We start from the raw sequence: 25,415 nt of genomic DNA, 5'->3' as shown, positions 1-25,415 counted from the left end.
AAATTTTGGGAAAAGGGGGTTTTAGCAGTTGCCCGATAGGTTATCTGAAGGACTTTGAACCCTGTGTTGGACAAAACATGATTTATATTGAGAAAGAGCGAGATCAATTATAATTATTAATAGGTCATTAATTCATTGTAATAGATCATGGTAGAAAATGAAGAAATATTTAATTAGTGATTAATATTCTTTATCAAAATTATAAAATAAATTAATCTCTGTAATATCTTTCTATATTTTTTATAACCGGCGTTGTGCGATAAAATTAACTAAAGATATAATAATCCCTAATCCACAAATCAAACTACGTACTCTCTAAGCTTTACGAGAGTGGGCCACACTTCATTTCGATGGTCCATCTTGAAAAGTTCAAAAAAGAAAAAAAGTATACTAAAAAGCACTTAGATAAAAGTGATAACACTTGATGGTTAAAGCAACTCTTGCCGTTGTCGACCAACGACTCCAAATTGTGACTCAAACAAGTGCCAGGGAGGCAAAGGTGTCTCTTATAGATCGATCAACATAACTAAATTCAAAAGACTAGTTTATAGAAGGAGGAGTTTTCTTTTTAATTGCAATGAACAATTGACATATAATAATTGTCACGCTTGAGGAACGACCTTGTTAGACACGAGTGATACCACAGAGTCTTGAAAGATGTCTAATACTACTTGTTTAGGATCCAGTTCTTATCATATTGTAAAAAATTATAGATGATAGCAAAAGCACGACTTTATTCTAACGTTTAGACATCGGGCACACATGTTCAACCATGATTCCAAATCACCTCAGCTTCGCCATGTTGGGTTACCAACAATCCCCCTCAACACACGCCACACAACATATTGCTCTAGGGAATTAAACTCATGACCTTGGCCTGCACTCATTCTCTTTGATCCGGTCACTACTCCTAACACGCATCTAGTTGAGTTGATCATCGTTACCACCCCTTGAGAAGCGACCAAACGTTGATTGACTGCTTTTGCTATTTCAATTGATATAGACTGAATATGTGAGCCTAACTCAAAAACTAGTTAATTAAGTGGGGAGCTCATTCAACCTATAAACCTATTAGCATACTCTATCTCTTTTTAACTCAAGGAATCTTTTAAACTCTATAACCGTCAATCAAAATAATAGCCAGAAATATATATTTTGTACATAATTAATGTATATTTTTTGTATATCATTACCGATCAGAATTATTTTTGACTGAGCCTCTGCTAAAATGTGTTAAAAGCCCTTTAATCAATGAGGGAGAATTGACAGAGTCGTCAATGAATTAAATATGATAAAGCAAACAATAGCAATTTATGTACAACAGCTCCAACAAGTACAAAATGCAGCACCAGTAGAAAAAGAGTTGACATTGCGTGAAAATGAATAACTCTAAAAGTAAAACAGCCAAGTAGATAGGACTGATTTAAAATGGAGTTAAAAGTCATGTCCCTGTCGTCCATGTTGCATTAATGACTTGCATACTCCACTTTTTAAGATGGGGTATGAAGTCCTGTGGTACACACAGGTAGCAGGAGTTCAATCCTAATTGCCGTGACTCAAAATAGGATACTAAAAATAATCACAATAAAAATACATAAGCTCTCCCTCTAATTTAAGTATTTTGTTTTTCTAACTAGGAATGGTTTGAATGTCAACAACACACCAATTGCCATAATCACATTCAGCACAAAGAAAACCACTTGATCACCTGCATTTGTGTAGAACACGCACATATATAAAGATCGGAGAGAGCAAAGAGCAAAGGCGGGTTCGGTGTATGTGCTAAGGGTTCAACTGAACTCAGTTATTTTAACAAACAAACATAGATATATGATCGTTACCTGGAAGAATGGAAGCATCAAGCCTTTTTTGTGCCCAAGAAAAGCTGCACAAATCAAGAAAAGTGATGACTTTAGCTGTATAAAGACAGATGTGTTTCTATTCTAAGGCGAAAACCAAAAGAATTCGCAAGTTCTCAAGCAAGATGTGAAATACATTCCTTCAATCATCAACAGAAAAAGAAGATAGTCTGGTTAGGACAAGATCGACCACTATTCTACGTGCTCAAGTCCAACATTCTATTTGGAAACAATGACTCAATTTTCCTCTCATTTTCTTAAATGTCATAGCTGCTCGTTGGGATCAGGAATCGAAAAGTGCTAGTTAGACACTAAGAGATGTTGACCCATGTTGTCTGATTTATGGCTCAATACATCAAAGAGTCAATGCAGTCTGTTCTACTCCTAAAATGGTTTCTGCATGCTGCTATGAACTCTGCTTCATTGCAGAACTGTAGGTACAGAGCTCTGGTCAAGGAAAAACAACAGTAACAGGTAAAATGCTTCAAGAGAAAATTAGGCTCGTGTTTTAATTATGTTCAAAGAATAGTTCTGTCTTTCGATTCATACATCGAGTCTTAACACCTTCCCCCTTTCTTTCTTTTTTTTTTTTTTTTACAATCTCATAAGTCTTGATAAAATAAAATTGTTGTACGTTCAAATAACAAATTAATGTTCACCACGTTTTTGCCTAGTTCTTCCAGGCCACCACAGGCACTCAGTGCATGATGAATGTAACTGGTGAAACCAAAAGTACTTATGTAATTTTACAACATAAAAATCATTATGCCCCTCAACTGAAAGGACGGACAGAAATAGCATTATTATATGTCAAACATTGTCCTAAAGATTGAGCAAGTCTCTAAGAACCTTCCACAGTCATATGAACAAGTTCATGGACATTGATGATTCCAATCTTCGTGATTTTACCAATGGAAATAAAACCAGGTGGTTGCTGATGATTTATTTGGATGAGTGGTACAAGATGATTAAAAGAATATTGGCAAGTGGCCGTAGCACTTGTGATGTCATAGGCTTGCAGCCTTTGACAGGTCACCTTAATTACAAGGCTACATTAGTATAATTCTCCTGGTTAAAGATTTACTAAAACCATATGCGCTAGTATGTATTAACACCATTTAAACAGGTTTTCTCTCAATTAATGTCTTTACTTTTACCAAGACTGAACAGAAAAATGCTCTACTACTTTTTATCCACATCATAAACAATAAAAGTTTAATTTAATCTTCAATTAGAAATTGATAAGTAATTAGGAAACAAGTAAACTCACAGTGCTCCTCCCCCTGTTGGGCCAAGAGCTTTAAAAAATGACATTCCTGTCATGGCAATTCCATTAGCAGCTCCTGTTGTCGCTGGTCCTGTTTGTAAATTATTCAACATCAGACTAGGACCAAACAAAAAACATCGCAAGGAAAACTAAAATGCTTCTGCAGTTGACAATTACAAGAACTAGCTTTTTAAAGGAGAGAGCAAAGAAGATTTACCACTCGCTTTATTTTGTAATATGGACATCCTCGTTATGATAGAGATCTGGAGGCAATTCAAAGTCACGTTAGAATTTGAGATTAACAAATAATAGGACACAGAATGATGTCCAAGCTTCCACGATTGGTATATTATATACTTGTGACAAATTACTAGTTCAAAAAACTCAAATAGATTTCTTTTATTTTTTGGTGGATTCTTTGTATCATTTTCCTAAAGAGAATTTACTGATTTGGAAGATAGACAAAGGTTGGTCTTATTTCACCAGAAGTGAAGCATATATCTGCATACGACAGTTCCAGTAGGTTGTTTTTTCCTTACAAAACGAGAAACAGAAGTCCTCGAAAAGTATTTCTACTATATTAAGCCACCGGCGGCATGGCTTCTTTCTCGTCGTCTGTCTGTGGACCCCCCCACCAAAACACACAACACAAAAAAAAAAAAAAAAAAAAAAATTTTGGCCCCCATATTAAAATGCGGCACCGCAGAATTGCCCTTCTCTTTTGGGTGGTCTTTAAATTTTGCCCTCATATTTTCAAATCTTAAATTAGCTTCTTCGGCTAACACCCATAGGTTCCTGTGTTCAACTCCACGTGGCAAAATAAAATTTTAAAAAAAATTCGCAAGGCAGAGTTTAATTAGTTTAATTCGCATACTTTTGTTAAGGACCACTAAAGTACGCCGGACCTTCAAAGATGCATTTATGCTTAGGTAGATTTCAAGATAAGTATACGCAACGTGATAACTTCGATAATTCCTTTAGCGTTATGCGGTCCCGGCATAAAAGTTTGCCCATTAAAAGTATACCATCAAGATAACTTGCGAGGAATTATCAAAGTTATGCCTAATCCAGATACTTATTGCCTTTAAGGCAGATTGGGCATAAAAGATGCCGAGTCGTGATAACTTTGATAATTCCTTCACAAAGTTATGTCGGTGTGCATAAAAGTTCACAAAGCATTTAGTAGGAAATATGTTCTCCATTCTAATGCAATTTGGTCTTTCAATGATTACAAAACAAAATCATGGTAGTATACGAATCATTTTCATTTTATATAAGTGTTCAAGCACTCTGCCCTAGGGGAAAAGAGTAAACTTATGCCACAAAGAGTAGAAATAAAACAAAATTTAGATGCATATGTTACGTGTTCGAGTGTCAAAAGCTCACCATTCGTTAATATTTATCTTTCGCTTTTACAGAAAATAAGAAGGAAATATGTTCGATAAATATGAAACAACAATAGAAAACGATAGACAATATAAAAGTAGCCCACCGCATAACTTGCGAAGAATTATCAAAGTTACGACCCGGTGATACTTATGCCTTACGTGCGCATTTCGACGCACGCCGGTCCGCATAAAAATTTGTACTTAAATCATCAGTGACGCCGGTCCCATACACGCGACCCAAATCTTGTCTTGCGATTTTTTTTTTAATTTACGGCCGAATTTTTCGAACTCAAAACCCCAGATTTCGGCGAAAGCTCAAAGTTGCACAAAGGCAAAAATTAAAGACCAAAGAATATTTAGGCATTGTTAATTACTACTATATGTAGGCAAAATTTAAAACACCACCCCATAAGGGCACCGCGCAAAAAAATGTATTAAATTAAAAAAAAAAAAAAAAATTATGGGCCCCATATTCAATAAATATCTTATTAAAAAAATTGCGGGCCATATTAAACACATTCGCATTAAAAAAAAAAAAGGAACTCACTCACATCCAAACTCACTTTAAAAAAAAAGGGACCCTATATTAACAAAATCACAATATTTAAAAACAAACAATGTTAAAAAATGCGGCCCCATATTAAACACGATGCGTATTCATAGCAAACACTAAAAAAATTGAAAAAAAAAATTACTTGCCCCATAGGCCCATATTCAACAAAAAAAAAAAAAATTTGGCCTCTATATTAAATGTGCCCTAAAAAAAAAAAAAATTATGGGCCCCATATTCAACAAACATTCAAGATTAAAAAAAATTGCAAAGGTCTCATATTAAACAACATCCAAGATTAAAAAAAAGTGGAACCCACCACATCCAAACTCACGGAAAAAAATTCTATTAACAAAATCAAGCAATATTTAAAAAACAAACAATGTTAAAAAAATGCGGGCCCCATATTAAACACGATGCGTATTCATAGCAAACACTAAAAAAATTGAAAAAAAATAAATTATGGGCCCCATATTCAACAACATTCAGTATTAAAAAAAATTGTGGGCCCCATATTAAACAACATCCAGTATTAAAAAAAAAGTGGACCCCATATTAACAAAATCAAGCAATATTTAAAAAACAAACAATGTTAAAAAAATGCGGCCCCATATTAAACATGATGCGTATTCATAGCAAACACTAATATAATAAAGTTTTAAATACTATAGCACAAACTACAATGTTATATTAATCGTGTTTTGAACATAGATCCCATATTGACAAAATCAAGCAATATATAAAAAAAAATGAATCCCATATTAAAAAAATAAACAATGTCAAAAAAAAGTGCGTACTTTGTATTCTTAGCAAACACTAATATAATAAAATTTTATATATTTTTGTTGTACAAATTACAATGTTATATCAATCATGTTTTCAACATAGTAAAAATTGTAAAAAAAAAAAAATTGTGGGCCCCATATTCAACAACATCCAAGATAAAAAAAAAATTGTAAAAAAAAATTAGGGCCCCATATTAAACAACATCCAAAGATAAAAAAAAAAGTTGAACCCACCACATTCAAACTCATTTAAAAAAAAGTGACCCCATATTAACAAAATCTAGCAATATTGAAAAAAAAAGTGAATCCTATATTTAAAAAATAAACAATGTTAAAAAAAATATGGGCCCCATATTAAACACGATGCGTATTCATAGCAAACACTAATATAATAAAGTTTTAAATACTTATAGCACAAACTACAATGTTATATTAATCGTGTTTTAAACATAGATCCCATATTGACAAAATCAAGCAATATATAAAAAAAATGAATCCCATATTAAAAAAATAAATAATGTCAAAAAAAATAGTAAGGATTTGTATTCTTAACAAACACTAATATAATAAAGTTTTAGATATTTTAAAGACAAATTACAATGTTATATCAATCATGTTTTAACATAGTATATATAAAAAAAAAAAAATCGCTCATATTAAACAAGCCCATAAAAAAAAATTGTAAAAAAAAATTAGGGCCTCATATATATCGACCCCATACTAAACAAAGATCAAGCAATATATAAAAAAAAAGCTGAACCCACCATCTCCAAACTCACTAAAAAAGTAGACTCCATATTAACAAAAATCAAGCATTATCAAAAAAAAAATTGAACCCCATATTCAAAAAAAATGTCAAAAAAGACTTTGTATTCATAGTAAACACTAATATAATAAAGTTTTAGATACTGTGAAAGACAAACAACAATGTTATATTAATCATGTTTTGAACATAGTATATATATATATATATTAAAAATAATGCAAATTAATAATGTCCAAAAATAATATTCATGTAATTTCCAAAGTATCTCATTAAGTCAATAATAATGGATTCATTACCGCGTGCGTATCAATCCATTAGTGGGAGCAAATGAAATTATCAGTACAAGAACATACTTAAAATACTTATATATTAAAATAAGATAGAATTTAATTACTTTTTCATTTTTTCCTTACTCTAATAAATGTGAAAATAATTGTGGGCCCCATATTAAACACCATGCGTATTTGTAGCAAACACTAATATAATAAAGTTTTTTTAAATACTTTAACAAAACTACAATGTTATATTAATCGTGTTTTGAACATAGTATCCCATATTGACAAAATCAAGCAATATATATAATAAAAAAAGTGAATCCCATATTAAAAAAATAAACAATGTCAAAAAAAAAGTGCGTACTTTGTATTCTTAGCAAAACACTAATATAATAAAGTTTAGATCATTTTAGCACAAATTACAATGTTATATCAATCGTGTTTTTTGAACATAGTGTGTGTGTGTATATATATATATATATATATATATAATACAAACTAATAATGTCCAAAAGGCTGGGCCCCATACTAAACGACATACCTGCCAAATATAAAAGATAAAAATAAAAGAAGAAACTATATAAAGCATGGGTTTAGACCCATGTTTCATCGTCCGTTGTCCCTTTAAAAAAAAAAAAAAAGAAAAAAAAGTGGAACCCACCACATCCAAACTCACTTTAAAAAAAAGTGGACCCCATATTAAGAATCAAGAATATTAAAAAAAAAAACGTGAATCCCATATTAATAAAACAAACAATGTTAAAAAACAAATGCTTAGAAAATCAAACAATTAAATCAATAATAATGGACTCTTTAGAATAAGGAAAAAATTAATTTCTACTTTGTTTCATTTTAAACATGTAAAATTAATTTAATAATTTGAATTAGAATTATCTAAATCAAAATTTGATAAAAAATAATAAGTATTTTACACCGTTAAATTAATCGAATTAAAATTGAAAGTATCAACCGATATTCAAAATATTGCTATTGTTTTATCTCGAAAGAGAGGAAAATAGTTTCTTTTTAAACAAGTCTTCTCTTTTAAAAGGTATTAATAAATTTTCGTAGCAAACACGAATAAAATAAAGTTTTAGATACAGAGCACAAACTACAATGTTAAATTAATCGTATTTTGAACATATATATATATATATTATCATTATCTAAACACAACTACATATACATAGATACACTATAATCCGAAGTGTTGGGCCCGTGCACAGCACGGGCATAGGCCATCTAGTATTCTCTTAAGGCATTGACTACCAAGGGGTTAATTAAACTCCACTGCTAAATGCACTGAAGAGTGAAAATTTCACATTCACTTCCATATTTCATGCATATTCTTGATTTTGGCATGCACATCAACAACAGATTCAGTGATAACATTATTAAAGACCGCAGAGAAAAAGCACTTACACACAAAGCATTCTTCATCATGGATGCGAAATTCATCACCACGGAGAGGCTGATCCCAGACAGCATAGCGATATAAGGGTAACTCGTCAGTAAGAGAATTGACAAAACCTGATCATATTACAAGCCTTTCAGATGCCTGTTCATAGAACTCAAGAGTTTAATGTATTGTACAAATCAAGTGCTTACTCCTGCAACACGAGCAATGAGGATAGGGCCAATATACTTCGCAATCCATGGATACAAAGTAAGTTGAAAGACTAGAAGGCCAAACCCTGAAACCAACATCATTTTCAGTATAATTAAATGAAAAGAGATCTATTTTCATTCTGTGTATGTCAAACGAACAGCACAGGATTCAGATGCTTGCACAATAAATTTTTGCTTTACCTCAAAGAGAACGTTAATATTCTTGTTACATAGATGCGCTCTAGTATGCTTTTCAAGAATGGAAAACTGGACGAACAATCCAAATAAAGACCATTCTACAGAGATATTGGCATAAGTAACCAATGACTATGAAGACTCACATGTTCTGCATTCGCAGCCATCATAGAATTCATTTCCATTTAGGTTAAAAGACCTTGATATACACAAATATTCCAACTGGAGGCATAAGCAGAGAGAGGAACTAACAAATAAATCTGATTAATAAACCAGTCGTCATAAACCTAAAAGTTGGAACAAGAATGTTTCTGAATGATACTCTATGTACTTTAGACACATTTGATGGATCAGGGGATAAACCTTAGTGCAACACATCATAAGATTTTCTCGCTCTTCAACTCTTAATTAGATATGACAAATATAAGCAAATAATTAGTGGTTACAATATCTATAGGAGTGAATATGGGGATAAGACTTTTAGGCAATAACCATTGACGGCACCAGACGACTCATATCCCTTTATTAAGTTATAAATTAAATTCATGTTCATAGATCAAATTCTATTTTATCCTTTACTATTAACTAGTTGGCTTTAATTGGTGTTAATTTGACCAAGTGATGCATTGCAGTACAGCAACCGCTTCTTCCAAATTTCATTTAGAGATGGAGAATAGAAAAAAATAAATAGTGAAGATGTTAATTCGTAAAAAATGGAAAATAAGGTTCATCTACCAATAAATGAATATAAATTGTGAGAAAATGGGCTTGCACCTGAGATTGATAGTACTTCACCAACATCAGCAGTTGAATAACTTAAGCCCCCAAACTTCCTGGGGCTCACAGCCCATAATGAGAAAATCTGCTGACGCAAATAGGTTTGGAATGATGTAATGAATTGTTATGCAATGGCCTTTGGGCCTGAGAAATGCAGATTTAATTGTTTCCCCATAGGAACATCCGCAAATATTTTAACAATTACTCTTAGAATGATACATATGAATTATGTTTAATGTTTAAACTGGTGGGAATTCCAAAACGTACTAACAAATTAAAGAGAATACATCTGTGTCTTACAGCTCTTTATAACTAATAAATATGCAACTTGATATGATCAATTTGTCATTCTTCTTTCTGTTGGGAGTAGGTCCCTCAGACATGTGGGCCCACCAGAGTTGAATAGTAGAATACGCGCAGATGCTTTCACGCGTATAAAACGCGGTTTTTTGATTCTGCTTGCAGAAACGTTCACGCAGTTTATTAAGCTCACGCGAGTGTATCTTATTCGTTCACGCTTGTTCACGCATTTTCCGAAGCTTATAAATAGAGTTCTAAGCCATTTAATGACACCAAGAAAATCTCGGACAATACATCCGAGTGAGAGCAAAGTGAGGTATTCCCATAGACCTGTAGTTAGAAAATAGTCTGTGAAGAAAAATAGAGTGTGAGTGATATTGTAGTAAGGTGGGAAAAATCAAAAGAGTGTTTTTCTTTTGTGGGTGTGATAACGTCCAAATACACTCCTCAAAGAGAAAGTGTACACGGTCGTATTTAATATATTTACCCAACTATGAGTGGGGGGTCGAATCCCACAGGGAACAATATATGGCGATTAAGAAAAGTATGAAATTTTTCACCAACTAAGCTAAAGCCAAACGATAGAAAATATTTTGGGTTTTTGAGAAAATTATAACTAATGCGGAAATGTAAATTAACCTAGAAAGCGAGTAAAATGATCAATGGCCACAAGTTTGATACAAGGAAATTACACTCAAGTAACGATCCAACGTATTTTATGATATTACAACTAAGAGCGGGTTTGTGTTGATAGATAATGATATCTAAAATCTCATTGAAAGTCTTCCAACCAAATCAATGAATTTCACTCTAAGCTTTTCCAAGCCTTAGAGTGTGATATTAGGCACAACCAATTTAACCTCAAGTAACTATCCTCTTCCGAGCTCAAGTTATTAGATGGATTTAATGACCCAAATTCTTGTTAATCAATCTTTCCCAACCTAGATTTCCTCTTCCAAGCTCAATCTAAGTAAATGGGTGAGTCCTAGGGTTGCTAATCCCTTTGGAAACATTCAAGAACGAGATTAATTAAATCAACAAAGACCCACTTCAATAGCAATAAAAATCATTCAACACATAAGCACAACAAGAGATTCAATCCAACTTAAACAATGTATACTTCCATAAACAATATTCAAGTAATGGAATATAAATACAAACACATAAATATTCAATACAAAACAAGGAGTTGAAGAAAGGAATTAGAATATCTCTTTGAAGTGCCTCCAATCTTCTCCTCCAATGTGTTGGTGATGAACCCTAGCCTCCAAAATGTGTTGTGCCCAAGGATTTCTCCAAAGCTGCCAAAGATGAGAATATTTTGCTGCCTAAGCCTCTTTTTATGCCCCATTTTTCAGATTTGCAATTCTGCCCGTTTTTGCAGATCTGGCCCGTTTTTGCAAAACTGTTCAGTTTGGACAGTTTTGCAAAACTGTCCCAAAGATAATCTGTTTTCCCCCCAAGTGTTCCTTTTATGTTTCCCCATTTTTTTAAGTCCAAACAATGACAAATTAAACCCAAAGTTTCAGTTTTGCAAATCTGTCCCGTTTTTGCAAAACTGTCCAGTTTTGACAGTTTTGCAAAATGTCCAGTTTGCATCTTTTTTACTTTCTTTTCACTTGGTTTCTTCTGATCACTTCTTTTCACTACTTGGCTTGTTTTGCTCTATTTTGTTCCATTTTGGTCCATTTTAATCCATTTTGCTCTTTTATGCTCTCCGGCATCTTTTCCCTACAAAACAACATAAAAACACAAAAAGTAACAACAAAAAGTGCTTAAGGAAACACAAAGGCTTACTAATTAGCGTATCAATATCGCGTAATTTCAGCGACTCATCAACACCCCCCAACTTAAAGTCTTTGCTTGTCCTCAAGCAAACTAAAACAAAAATCTCAATGAGGATCCACTTTAAGCACAAACACATACTGACATTGGTTAGTACCAACAATTAGGCTACAAGCATGTGAAGCTTGAACCAAATAACTCCCTCATTTCAAAATACAATTTCAAGAATGCATTAGAGATTTGAAACAATCAAGCAACGACACTCAAGCCTCAATAAGTGACTCAAAACCACTAGTTTACTAGATATGCTCAATTGAATCAACTTTAGATTTTTCAACATCACCAATCTATCGTAATCCATATGCCCTCACAAGAAAGAAAGTCCCAAAATCACTATATTCACAACTACAACACAAGGGACAAATACACAAAGTCACCACACTCAACAAAGAAATTCTAGTGCAACAAATATCACACCATAAGCTTGCCCTTATTTTCAATCATCACTAACTCAAGAACATTCGGTTGGAGATCACATAGGACTTTTTAAGCTTGTAATGCAGGCTTAGGGAAGGGTAGGATAAGTATTTGGGATACATGTTGACTACGCCCTCTCTTGAACACTACACAAAACCCGTCCGCTTTCCTCTTCATTTCAAAACAACACTCCTTCCTTTGCATACTAGTTTCCCCAATTATTACAACTTCCTTTATAAAGTTCCAAAATATAATGTGCTAGCACATTCCACCCCCAACTATAAATGTTGCAATGTCTCATGCCGCACATAATCAAAACAAAACATAAAAAAAAAATAAGGAATTTTTTTTTTTTTTTTTTTTTTTTTTACCCACCGGCACGACCCTGCGACCCCCACCGCGAATCGCAGTCCGACTGCGAGTCGCCAGTGATGTCACCTCGTAATTTTTTTTTTTTTTTTTTTTTTTTTTTTCAAAGATACATTTTTTTTGCACAAAAAGTTTGCAACCTTTTTGTATTTTTCAAATTTTCTTCCTTTCTTTGACTTTTCCACAACACCAACTTTCACCACTCTCAAGCAACACTAATACCCCCAACTTAGGCTTTTGGCCTCAAATTTACAATTTCATGTTCAAGGAGGGAAAGGTTCAAAACAGAGACTTTTCATCAAAAAGGGTAAGGCTTGTAATGTGGCAATCAAAGAAAAGGTTATAAGCTCAAATCGGGTTACTAGGATATTATTTATGCAATGGTAGGCTAGAAAGGCTAAAAGAGGCTTTTTCAAACATCACAAAGATAGCCCAAGGTCATCTCTCCAACCAATATGATCAAAATTAACATTGAAAGATCAACCGGCAAGTTCTAGATGATAAAAGTAAACACAAGATTTATTCAACAACCACTCACACACACATGGCATATGAACTAGTCAAGATGGATCAATTTCACTTCCCAAGCAAGAATAACTAGTGCAATATCTCATAATCCCAAGTCACCACAACTAGTAGGTAAAGAGTCACCAAAACGAGCCAAAAAGTTGTCACAAAGATCATTATTTCTATGCACCTTGCTTTTTAACTTTCACAACAATTTGGAGAGGTATTCACATTTCAATTTCACGTAAGAGACTAAATCTATTAGTACCAAACAAGCCAAAAGGTTTCACATTTTTCCCTTTTGCAAGAAAATAAAATAATAAGAGTGACTAATCCACAACATGTCAAAAGAACAAAATTTTCAAAAATTTTGAGCAAGTTTCAAAATATAATGCGCTACGACGTGCCACTCCCCAACTATAAACATTGCGGTTGTCCTCACCGCACAATGACAACAAAAGCAAAAATCGGACAGCTTTTTAAAACGGACAGCTTTTGGTATAAAACCCAGACGTTTTGCAAATCGGATGTTTCTGCAGAAACGGGATGGGGCAAAAATTGGGCGGTTCGCAATTTTCAGCAACTCATCGGTTTGAAATCTGTCCGAAATCCGACTCCTAAAAACAACTCCAAAATTTTGAAACTGCGTATTAGTCAAAAACCATAAACTAAACTATTCTAAAAAATAAAAAAATTTCAAAAGCGATTTAAAATTTTTAAAACGATGGGTTGCCTCCCACCAAGCGCTTAAGTTAACGTCAAGGCACGATTTCGGTTACCTTTACCACTTTTCTTCCATTTGGAAGATATGAATTTGCGCCCCAACTTTGAATCAAGATTATGATGGCTAATGGGCGGTGGTAGAAAAAGCAAAGAGGCAACTCTCGGTGTCGCATTTTGCACTTTCGGCCCTTAAGCGAGGCATGCCATTTTGCCTTCTTGGCATAGCAAACTTCAAAATGAAAACGCTTTCTTCTTCATTTCCAAAATCATTGGCTTGCTAGTTCAACTTCCAGTATCATCAACCAAGCACATGTAGAAAAATGGTTAACGTGGTCCGAGGCGCTCAAATCTTAAATTTGCTTCATTTTTGACATCCTCAATTAAAATGAACTAGAGTTTTCAAAAACCATTTCATGAACTTTTTTACGCAACTCTAGTATCATTTCTTCAATCTTGGCATCTTGCATTATTTTTGGATTGGTCGGTGGCAATTCATCATTATCTCTCGAAAATCAATTCGACCACTTTTTTCATCGGAAACCAACTTAAAACTACTATCCATGATTATTTGATGTCGAGTATTACATACCTCAACTTTTGCATTCAATTCGACTTTCAAGTCACGGATTGCAATTTCAAGTTCCTTCAACTGTTGACTTTGCTCAAAATGGATTTTTAAAAATTCTTCCATCATCCTCGAAATGCCTTTACGATAATCCCCATAGGCTTCAAGTTGTTGAGCTTGAGTCATAAGCCAATCTTCAGGCTCACAATTTCCACTTTGTCAAGGCCTTTCTTCAAGTCGAGAGTAGTCATTCAAAGCTTGTAAAAATTCACCGAGGCATTCATGTTTTGGCAACTTTCTTGCCTATTTTCAACACCCTCAAGTTGTTGAGCATGATGAGTATGAACCAATGATTTCATTTGATCCTCCAAGGCGTGAATAGCTTTGTCATTGCAATTAATTGCTTGCCTCAAGTCATCAAGTGGTTGCCTAAGTCCCTAACCACTAAGTCCTTGTTTTTTCCACTTTTCAAGTGATGGTCTCCAACATGAGCATTATCCTTTCATTTTGAGCATTTAAGGCTTCTTCCGCTTCCATATCCCTACTATCATCAAAATCAAAACTAGAATAGTCATAGTGGGTTCGGGAAGGAAGGATAAATAAGCACAATTATCCCAACGATCATTTGACCACCACACCTATCACAAATACTCCACTCATAGTTTGGGATTGTGCGCACAATCCTTCACGGGAGAATTTAAACAATTTTGCCATGAGCGTGATCCTCCACAATAAAGACAAGGGGTCATCAAAGTATGAACAACTACCATCCGACCAATTTTCATTATATGACGCCATTGTTTTTTTTTTTTCGAATGACAAGCCGCTTTTACAAAAAATCTGGACAATTTTTCGAATCGGATAAGCCGTTTAAGCAACCGGCAGCTTTCGCAAAAAACAAAATCGGACGATTTTCGAATCGGACGATTCTGGCAAAAAGCGGCAAAATTCGGAAGCTGGAATCGAGGTTTTGCAGTTCGCAAAAGCTGCTCGATTTTTTTTTTTTTTTTTTTTTTTAAAAGATAAAATAAAGCAAAGAAAGTTTGAACAAAAGCAAGTTAGCTTAAATCCCAAACTAACCCAAATACGCCAAATTGTTCCCAAGAATTTTTAGCGCCGTTTTTGATAACGTCCAAATACACTCCTCAAAGAGAAAGTGTAATACGGTCGTATGCAATATATTTACCCAACTATGAGTCGGGGTCGAATCCCACAGGGAACAATATGCTAGGCGATTAAGAAAAGTATGAAATTTTCACCAACTAAGCTAAAGCCAAACGATAGAAAATATTTTGGGTTTTTGAGAAAATTATAACTAATGCGGAAATGTAAATTAACCTAGAAAGCGAGTAAAATGATCAATGGCCACAAGTTTGGATACAAGGAAATTACACTCAAGTAACGATCCAACGTATTTTATGATATTACAACTAAGAGCGGGTTTGTGTTGATAGATAATGATATCTAAAATCTCATTGAAAGTCTTCCAACCAAATCAATGAATTTCACTCTGCTTTTCCAAGCCTTAGAGTGTGATATTAGGCACAACCAATTTAACCTCAAGTAACTATCCTCTTCCGAGCTCAAGTTATTAGATGGATTTAATGACCCAAATTCTTGTTAATCAATCTTTCCCAACCTAGATTTCCTCTTCCAAGCTCAATCTAAGTAAATGGGTGAGTCCTAGGGTTAGCTAATCCCTTTGGAAACATTCAAGAACGAGATTAATTAAATCAACAAAGACCCACTTCAATAGCAATAAAAATCATTCAACACATAAGCACAACAAGAGATTCAATCCAACTTAAACAATGTATACTTCCATAAACAATATTCAAGTAATGGAATATAAATACCAAACACATAAATATTCAATACAAAACAAGGAGTTGAAGAAAGGAATTAGAAATATCTCTTTGAAGTGCCTCCAATCTTCCCTCCAATGTGTTGGTGATGAACCCTAGCCTCCAAAAATGTGTTGTGCCCAAGGATTTCTCCAAAGCTGCCAAAGATGAGAATATTTTGCTGCCCTAAGCCTCTCTTTTATGCCCCATTTTTCAGATTTGCAATTCTGCCCGTTTTTGCAGATCTGGCCCGTTTTTGCAAAACTGTTCAGTTTTGGACAGTTTTGCAAAACTGTCTCCAAGATAATCTGTTTTCCCCCCAAGTGTTCCTTTTATGTTTCCCCATTTTTTTAAGTCCAAACAATGACAAATTAAACCCCAAAGTTTCAGTTTTGCAAATCTGTCCCGTTTTGCAAAACTGTCCAGTTTTGACAGTTTTGCAAAAATGTCCAGTTTGGCCTCTTTTTTACTTTCTTTTCACTTGGTTTCTTCTGATCACTTCTTTTCGCTACTTGGCTTGTTTTGCTCTATTTTGTTCCATTTTGGTCCATTTTAATCCATTTTGCTCTTTTATGCTCTCCGGCATCTTTTCCTACAAAACAACATAAAAACACAAAAAGTAACAACAAAAGTGCTTAAGGAGTCTAAAGCTTAAGGAATTAGCGTCGAATATCGCGTAATTTCACGACTCATCGAAGTGTAGTGGTCTTAGGAGTATTTATACTCGTTACTACACGGGTAAAATTCCTTACTATAGTGATATCGTACCGCTCCTCTTAGTCGTGGTTTTTCCCTTATCTTGGGGTTTCCACGTAAAACCTTGTGTCATTATTGCTTGCATTTTATTCTTGCTAATTTAACCATAAATTAGTGTTCCGCGTTTATCACTAATACCGTGAATATTATTTTTGCGGTCTATTTTATTCCCCAACAAGTGGTATCGGAGGCCAAGGTTACGTCTGAAAGTATCTTTCGTGGTTGCGGCACGTTACCGAACTTCCACATTAGAAAAGAATTACTTTGGTCTTCGAATAAAATAGTATTTGTATTTGGATAAACGATGAAGCCAACACTATAGAATGGTTACTTTAAATGGCGTAAATTATGCCATTTGGAAGGGCAAAATGGAAGATTTACTCTATGTCAAGAATTTTCATGAACACTGTCTTTGCAAATAAAAAGCACGATAATAAATCGAGATGAAGAGTGGAATTTGTTGCATCGGCGAGTTTGCGGCTTTATTAGACGATGGGTTGACGATAATGTGTTGAACCATATTTACGGGGAGACACATACTCGGACTTACATGAGCATCTTGAAAGTTTGTATGCTCGGAAACCTGTAACAAGAAGTTTTTGATAAAGCAAATGCGGGTTTAAAATACCACGATGGTTCCGCAATGACGGATCATCGAATATTTTTCGGGATCATGAACCATTATCGCTATAGGGCATTAACTTTGATGAAAATTCAAGGCTTGTTTTACTACTTGGTTCCCTACCGTTCTTGGAAATTATTAGAACTTCATTATCAAATTCCGCTCGGATGGTGTGATCTCTATGGATCTTGCCAAGAGCGCTTTTAAATGAAGAGATGAGAAGAAAATCTCAAGGTTTCTCCTCATCGATGTGTCTTCGTGACCGACACTGGGGAGAGGAAGAATCGTGGTTCTCAAAATAGAGAGCATCATGAAGCAAATCCGGCGTACTTAAAGATATTGAGTGCTATCCTTGCGGAAAAAGAGGCACACAAAAGTTCTGGGATTTTGAAAAAGGAGAATAGAGATAGAGATAAGGAGGAAAAGAAAGAAGATGGCATCGTGTTGCCGTCGCTACGAGAAGATCTTGTTACTATCCTTGATGCGGATGCGATAAATATTGCTTGTGATGAGTCAAAAAACCGGGTTGTAGACAGTGGTGCCGCATCTCATGTGACATCACGGAAGGAATTTTTCTCATCCCATACTCCGGTGACTTTGGGAACTTTGAGCATGGGTAATGAGACCGTATCTAGGGTGGCCGGTGTTGGAACGATTTGTTTGAAAACTAGTATTGGAACTAAACTAGTTTTAAACAATGTAAAGTACACGCACCCGATGTTCGTTTGCACTTGATCTCTGTTGGTGGTTTTGGATGATGAGGGATATGTCGGTACCAACGGCGCCGGAAAGTGGAAGCTTACCTAAAGGTTCCATGATTGTGGCTCGCGTGGCGAAAACGTCGTGGTCTATACTAGACTACGGCCTCTACCGTGTTGATATGGTGAATGCGCCGAGAGCAATAGCTCTTCAACGTTATGGCATAAGAGGCTTAGCCACATTAGCGAGAAAGGACTAAATGTTCGGCCAAAAAGAAATTATTGTCAAATTTCGAAAGTGCTAAATTAGAAAAGTGTAGCATTTGCTTGGGCCGGGAAAAACAAAATAGAGTTTCTTTCAAGTCTCATTCTCCTTCAAGAAAGACAGAGTTGCTTGAGTTGGTGCATTCAGATTTATGTGGTCCATCGAAGACAGGACTTTGGGTGGTGCACTTTACTTCGCTACCTTTATCATGATTGCTCAAGGAAACTTTGAGTCTACGTCTTAAAGACTAAAGACCAAGTGTTGGGTGTCTTTAAGCGGTTTCGGGCCTCGGTGAAAGAGAACTGAAAGAAGCTAAGTGTATTCGTCCGATAACGGTGGTGAATATTGTGGACCGTTTGACGAATACCGCAAGCAACGGGGTATCGACGACACCGAAGACTCCTCCTAAGACTCCTCGGCTTAATGGTTTTAGGAGAGGATGAACAGACCTTGATGGAAAGAGTTAGATGTTTGCTTTCGGAAGCAAAGTTCTTAGAATTCCTTTTGGGGTGAGGCATTGTCGACCGCCGCACATGTTATTAATCTATCCTGCGGTTCTTTGCAAGTGATGTTCCAAACGTAGTTTGGTACGGCAAGGATGTTTCCTATGACCACTTGAAAGTGTTTGGTTGCAAAGCTTTTGTACATGTGCCTAAGACAGAGGTCAAAATTAGCGCCAAGACAAGGCGGTGCATCTTCATCGGTTATGGCCTTGATGAGTTTAGTTGTGCTATATGATCCAATTATAATAAGCTCATAAGAAGTCGTGATGTTATCTTCATGAGGATCAAACCATTGAAGATATTAACAAAGCGGAGAAGATAAAATCTTCAAGTTACGAAGGCTTAGTTAATCTTGATCGTTCCTCAAACAAATGTTGATGAAGTTGGTGGAGCTCGATGACGATGGTGATGCCCGAATGATGTTCCGGATCAGCATGTTGATGATGATAACGATCTTTCGCTATTGATGAGGAGGTAGATGCTTCTACTCAGCGGTCGTGGATGACTCGGATATTCCACTTAGAAGGTCTCTTGGACCAGATGTTCCTTCTTCTAGTTATGCACCTAATGAGCATGTACTACTCACTGATGAGGGAGAACCTGAATGTTATGAGGGGGCCATGGAAGATGAGCACAATGATAAATGGATTGAAGCCATGCAAGATGAGATGAAATCTACGAGAGAACCATACTTATGAGTTGGTGAAATTGCCTAAGGGCATGAGAGCTTTGAAGAACAAGTGGGTGTTCAAAGTTAAAGCCGAAGAACACGACTTAAGCCCGTATACAAAGCTAGATTGGTTGTTAAGGGTTTGGGTCAAAGGAAAGGTATTGACTTTGACGAAATATTTTCTCTCGTCGTGAAAATGTCCTCCATTCGACGATTCTTGTTTGACTCACAGTCTTGATTGGAGATCGAAGCGTATGGATCGCTGAAGACCGCTTTTCTTCACTTCGTGACTTAGAAGAGGAGATTTATATGGAACAACCTGAGGGCTTCAAGCCAAAAGGTAAAGGAAATCTTGTATGCAAACCTAAGAAGAGTCTATATGGATTGAAGCAAGCTCCAGCATGCTGGTACAAGAAATTTGAATGTCAAGTATGGGAGCAAGGCTACGAAGACTCTTCGGTCGACCGTGTTTTGTAACAAGATTTTCTCATGACGACTTTATCATCCTTCTCCGCTATATGTGGATGATATGTTGATTGTGAGCAAGAATGCTTCCGGGATCGACGAGTCAAGAAACAGCTGAGTAAGTCTTTTGCAATGAAAGACTCGGGTCATGCTAAGCAGATTTTGGGCATGAGAATTACTCGTTCGAGATGAAAGAAAGCTTTATTTGTCTCAAGAAAGGTACATGAACGTGTACTAGAGCGCTTCAATACGAAGAATGCTAGGTGGTTAGCACACCTCTCCCGGTCATCCGAAATCGAGCAAAGAGACGTGTCCCACAACAACGGAGGAAAAGAGAGAATGGCCAAGATTCCTTATTCCTCTGTGCTCGGAAGTTTGATGTATGCAATGGTATACACTCGACCCGATATTGCTCACGCAATTCGGTGTTGTTAGCGCATTTCTCGAAAATCCCGTGGAAAAAGCATTGGGAAGTTTTTGCGCAAGGATACTCGGGTATCTAAGAGGAAGCTCGGACCACGAATGCTTGTGTTTTGAGGATCAAATCCAATTTTGAAGGGCTATACGCATTCGATATAGCGGCAGACCTTGATAAATAAAAATCCACTCTTGGATATTTGTTTACTTTTTCGGGGGGGAGCTATATCACGTAGCGATCGAAGTTGCGAGGCGTGTCGCACCGTCTCTGACGGAAGTGAGTATATCACGGCCACGAAGTCGGCAAAGAAATGATATGCTCAAGAGATTCCTTCAAGAACTTGGGATCGAAAGAACGAGCATATTGTCTATTGCGGCACAATTACGGCAAAAGACGAGCAAGAACTCGATGTACCGTGCGAGAACAAAACACATGATGTCGAGATATCACCGGATTCGTGATGCTACGGAGACAAAAAGATTCCGGTAAGAAAATCCACACGGACGGAAACGAAATTGATATGACGACAAAGGCGGTCTCAAGGCAAAAGCTTGAAGTTTGTTCCAAGCCGGTGGCATGAGCTCGGTGATTCACAACATTCTTCCCCATGTCGTCGGGAGTGGGAGAATGCACAGCAGGTCCCTCGCATACGCGGGGCCCACCAGAGTTGAATAGTAAATACGCGTGGTCCGTTTCACGCTGTGATAAAACGCTGGCGCATCTTGTTCTTTTGTTGTTCACGCGTTCATCGTTCACGCGCGAATCGTTCACGCGTTGCATCAAGCCCACGCGGTTACCGTTCACGCATTTTCCGGCTTATAAATAGAAGTTCTAAGCTTCATTTGGAATGACACTAAGAAAATACTCGTACAATACATCCGAGAGAGCAAAGCGAGGTATTCCATGATCAAGAAAATACCGCGAAGAAAAATGAGCAGTGTGAGTGATATCAGAAAGGGGAAAAATCAAAAGAAAGTGTTTTTCTTTTGTGGGGTGTAGTGGTCTTAGGAGTATTTATACTCGTTACTACACAAAGGTGTAAAATTCCTTACTATAGTGATATCGGTACTCCTCTTGGTGGTTTTTCCCTTTATCTCGGTATGGTTTCCACGTAAAACCTGGTGTCATTATTGCTGCATTTTATTCTTGCTAATTTAACCATAAATTAGTGTTCCGCGTTTATCACTAATACCGTGAATATTATTTTTGCGGGTCTATTTTATTCCCAACACTTTCTTCATGTATACCCCTAAATATTCTAATAACATACAAATTAAGATCAACAAGCGAAATGACCATGCAGAACCAGGAAGTTGGAAACTTCAACAGATAAAGATTGAATGTGAGATTTTAGCAATTATATTTGCAAAGATACCAAGGAGGCAATAAATTACAAAAATTTACAACAAAAGGCAGCGGCCAAAACATTGTACAGGTCCACTATTGGTAATGGAACAGTATCGTCGTTGCTCATATACCCTCAGGATCAGCAACAAATAACATGTATATTCGGCTTCTGATAGCCAATGAGCCTTGATTTATATGCAGAATTCTTAAAAGAGACACTTCTTTTATTGTCGAAGAGAGGACACATTTACTTTCATAGTTAACATACAGTAGAAAGCAATTGAGTAGATATCAAGATAAAACGTAAACCAAAATTGTGCCTTAGGAAGAAAGCTTATTCCATAAGGATGAAAGAAAGTTGTTTCAACAAAGTCATTGCAGCAACAACATGCAATCAACTATAGACGTCAAACCAGAGAGATGCATATCAATATGATAATAGAGAGATTAATTCATAATCGTGATGTGGTGATTATATCTGACAGTTACTGATTAGTAGATATGGTATACCTCTGAGTAAGCCATAGCATGAAGAGCGATGATACAGTATATTATGATAGATGACATCAATGGCCAGTTCTTAAAAAGGTTTTCTTTTGAGGTTGATTCACTTCCTTCTTTTGTATCTGATTCAGCCTCCAGAGCATTGTAAGAATCTTGAGGCGGCATTTCTGAATCATGGTTATGTAATGTTTCCTGCAATTCATGAGCTTTAGGGATGAATTCTACGATGTTCCTGTTCAACTAAAGCTGGGAAACCAGAAAGATAGGGGACAATGAAAAGGAAAAGAGAGAAAGACGCATGGATTAATGTGGTTTGAGAAATAAGTACTTTTTAGGTAAGATGAATAATTGACTCCATGATAATTAAAGAGTTCTTTCTTCCTCGAAACACCATAAATGAACCTTCTATGGCAACTCCTTATCCTACACAATACGGTACCAATTATGTAAAGGCAACAAACTTCCCGCTCAATCCTCCACTTCCCCAATTAAGGCTTAGTTTTCCTCTCTCACAATATGTTGTAGGAACCCAATTCCAACAACGAAAAAGAAAAGGACAAACCTCAATCATTCTAGAGTTCAGTTTGAAGTGCAATTAGAACTTCCCTTACCCCGTCCTGCATCACCAAGTGACCAAAATTGGAAAACAACTCGGAAGATGTAAAAGGAAAGAGATGGCTAGACAAATCTCACTCTCAGTAACATTAGAACAATAATGTAATATGGATATCTGAAACAATATACATAATCATTATCCATTAAAAGTTATGCAAACTTCAATTTTTCTCAGGAGGTGAAATACTGGTTCTTTGATTGTAAACTAGAAGGGAACAAGATTTGACAGAAACAGTGGGTGTCTTGACAAGACACGGTAGGCATTAACATAATCATGAGACTTACCGGCAGCCAAAATGAACCGATAGACACGACCAAGGAAAACAGTGATATGCATAGGCAAGGCAAGAAGTAGGGAAATCTGCAGAAAAATATCAAAAGTTGGAGCCAAGGAGCACTTCAAGCAACAGAAGACGTATAATCGGGAAAAGAAAGAGGGGAAAAAAGAGGGGAAAACACCTCCCAAATATAGAATCCTTTGAGAATACGGTTGGATATTTCTCTGCAGGCTACGGAAAGTACTAACATTTAGAGAACAAGCATGTTATATTAAAGTTAATGTAAATTTTCATAAATTTTCATAGATTTGCAGATAATACTTAATAATAGCAATGTGAAATCTTTTTTCCATATACAACTTGTGTTCTTTCAGCAATTCTATATTTCACAAATCTGCAATTCTATATTTCACAAATCTATCTTACAATTTATCATAAAGTGACTAACTCTCTTTCCCTAGCAGAAGGAAGGAATACAAAGAACGAAATCGCTAAGTAAGAAATGGAAGTACCTGAGCAAGGAAGCCTCCTAAAGCTGGGCCAATAATCAATCCGATGCCCCATGCAGTAGTAATCTGAATGATTCAAACATATAAGAAAAAATAAAATAAAATTCAACAAAATCCACTAAGTGGTCATTCAGAAATGCATTATTTCCACTTCTTCTGTCGCTCTTAGATTATGTATGATTCTATCATATGTTAGAAATCATTTGCATCACTGAGAAGTAAGGACATATTACCGTTGACATTCCCAGTGCCTGATATTCTTCACGAAAAATTTCGCCAGCATATGCCTAAACATGGAAAGTAAAGTATCTTAACAGAATAGTTGAGGATGCAGTACTGAATCGTATAATGGTATTAAACTGATAAATACCTGTATTGGTCCAAGCACACCATTTAAACTACCAAGAAGAAATCTTGTTATGACCGCCATCCAAAAGTTGATACTAAGACCAAAAAGAGTATTGAAAACAACCCTGAAGCCAAATCAAAGCAAAAAGTATAAACCTATTGACATTGCAATGAATGAAATCTAAAAGTACACATTTCATTAAAGATTAGTCGTACACTACGAAATTGCCCAAAATTATAACTGGTTTTCGGCCATATTTATCAGCCACTGTTCCCCAAAAGACAGATGTCAAAGCTCTTCCAAGCATAAATGCAGAACCTTCAGTATTTCAGGAAATTTATAAGCATTATTTGACAGAACTCTATGTGAATATATATCAAGATACAAATCATGGCATGAAATAAGCTTACCTACATAACCTGCATAGGAACCAATATCTTCCTCTCTCTTTGCAATGTGAAAGTCCCTTATCTGTAGCATGAACCGAACATAGTAAGTCAATGGGTTGCCACATTATAGCATGAACATTATCTTCAAAAGAAGAAGTGTCGTGTTCTGTGTTACAAGTTGCATACATGCAAAATGTGATACTTCCAAATAAGCTAGGACTTCAAGCTTACTATCAGACTTTTACTGCTGAATGGAAATAACAGTAGTTAAAAAATAGAACTATACAGATAAAAGTTTTGTGCAATAAAAAAAAAAAATTTAAAAAAAAGAGAGAGAGAGAGAGAGAGCAAAGGAGACCAATTGCAAGAAGCAGAATCAACAAGGTTTGTCAGAGATTCGAAATTTAGAATTATATGTAAAACATGTTAACAATTGGTTCAAATAGTATCTAGTTCAAAGTAGAATCATATGAACAAGCTGGGAAGAAAGACCAGGGCCTGTATCAAATCAAATCAAGCCATCATTCTAGGAAGAAGGACAGGGATTGTAGAACAAAATCTATTAAAAAACATTAGATGATTTTGTCTTAAAGCTAGAGCTTATCAGTAAAAGCTCCAGAGAGTTGTGAAGAGACCAGTCCTAGGACTACGAATCTGACATAGGGTGTTTTTGGCACGAAGGAAAATATATTTGGGAAATGTTTTCTAATTTTTTCATGTTTGGTTAGTCAAAATTTTTTGAGAACATTTTATACAGGAAACAAGCTTCGCTCGAAAATTAAAAAAAAGCAAACTCTCTAAAGAAAAGTACGGAAACCAAGGATTACATAAAGCTCGCATTCCACACTAATTGTTTGATATCCACCCCCACCCAAGGGCGGAACCAGTAAGGGGCAAGGGCGTTCATCCGAACCACATTCGGCTAAAAATTACATTATATACACAAGGTTAAAATTAATTTTTATGTATATACAGTGAATTTAACCC

General features: G+C 35.7%; 1 protein-coding gene across 4 annotated transcripts in view; it reads right to left on the bottom strand.

Moving 5' to 3' along the window:
- LOC132063679 (protein ZINC INDUCED FACILITATOR-LIKE 1-like) overlaps positions 1–25,415 on the bottom strand; it is a 116,628-nt gene that overhangs the window by 18,787 nt on the left and 72,426 nt on the right. The window contains exons 2-13 of one of the 4 annotated variants that reach the window (XM_059456352.1): positions 24,732–24,772; positions 24,450–24,510; positions 24,255–24,357; positions 24,061–24,163; positions 23,924–23,977; positions 23,694–23,756; positions 23,363–23,412; positions 23,189–23,264; positions 22,295–22,480; positions 9,468–9,555; positions 8,499–8,584; positions 8,313–8,420 (exon numbers count right to left, since the gene is read on the bottom strand). The exons of 1 other annotated variant lie outside the window; for it this stretch is intronic. In XM_059456352.1, coding sequence (XP_059312335.1) covers positions 8,313–8,420; positions 8,499–8,584; positions 9,468–9,555; positions 22,295–22,480; positions 23,189–23,264; positions 23,363–23,412; positions 23,694–23,756; positions 23,924–23,977; positions 24,061–24,163; positions 24,255–24,357; positions 24,450–24,510; positions 24,732–24,772 — 1,019 coding nt within the window. Of the gene's footprint in view, positions 1–1,583; positions 1,709–1,841; positions 1,886–8,312; positions 8,421–8,498; positions 8,585–9,467; positions 9,556–22,294; positions 22,481–23,188; positions 23,265–23,362; positions 23,413–23,693; positions 23,757–23,923; positions 23,978–24,060; positions 24,164–24,254; positions 24,358–24,449; positions 24,511–24,731; positions 24,773–25,415 lie in introns of those variants that run through there. 2 more of the 4 variants (XM_059456349.1, XM_059456347.1) reach the window with 2 other exon arrangements.

The sequence above is a fragment of the Lycium ferocissimum genome, chromosome 7 (assembly GCF_029784015.1).
Source record: "Lycium ferocissimum isolate CSIRO_LF1 chromosome 7, AGI_CSIRO_Lferr_CH_V1, whole genome shotgun sequence".
Classification (NCBI taxonomy): domain Eukaryota; kingdom Viridiplantae; phylum Streptophyta; class Magnoliopsida; order Solanales; family Solanaceae; genus Lycium; species Lycium ferocissimum.
This window is presented reverse-complemented; position numbering and strand designations above follow the sequence as displayed.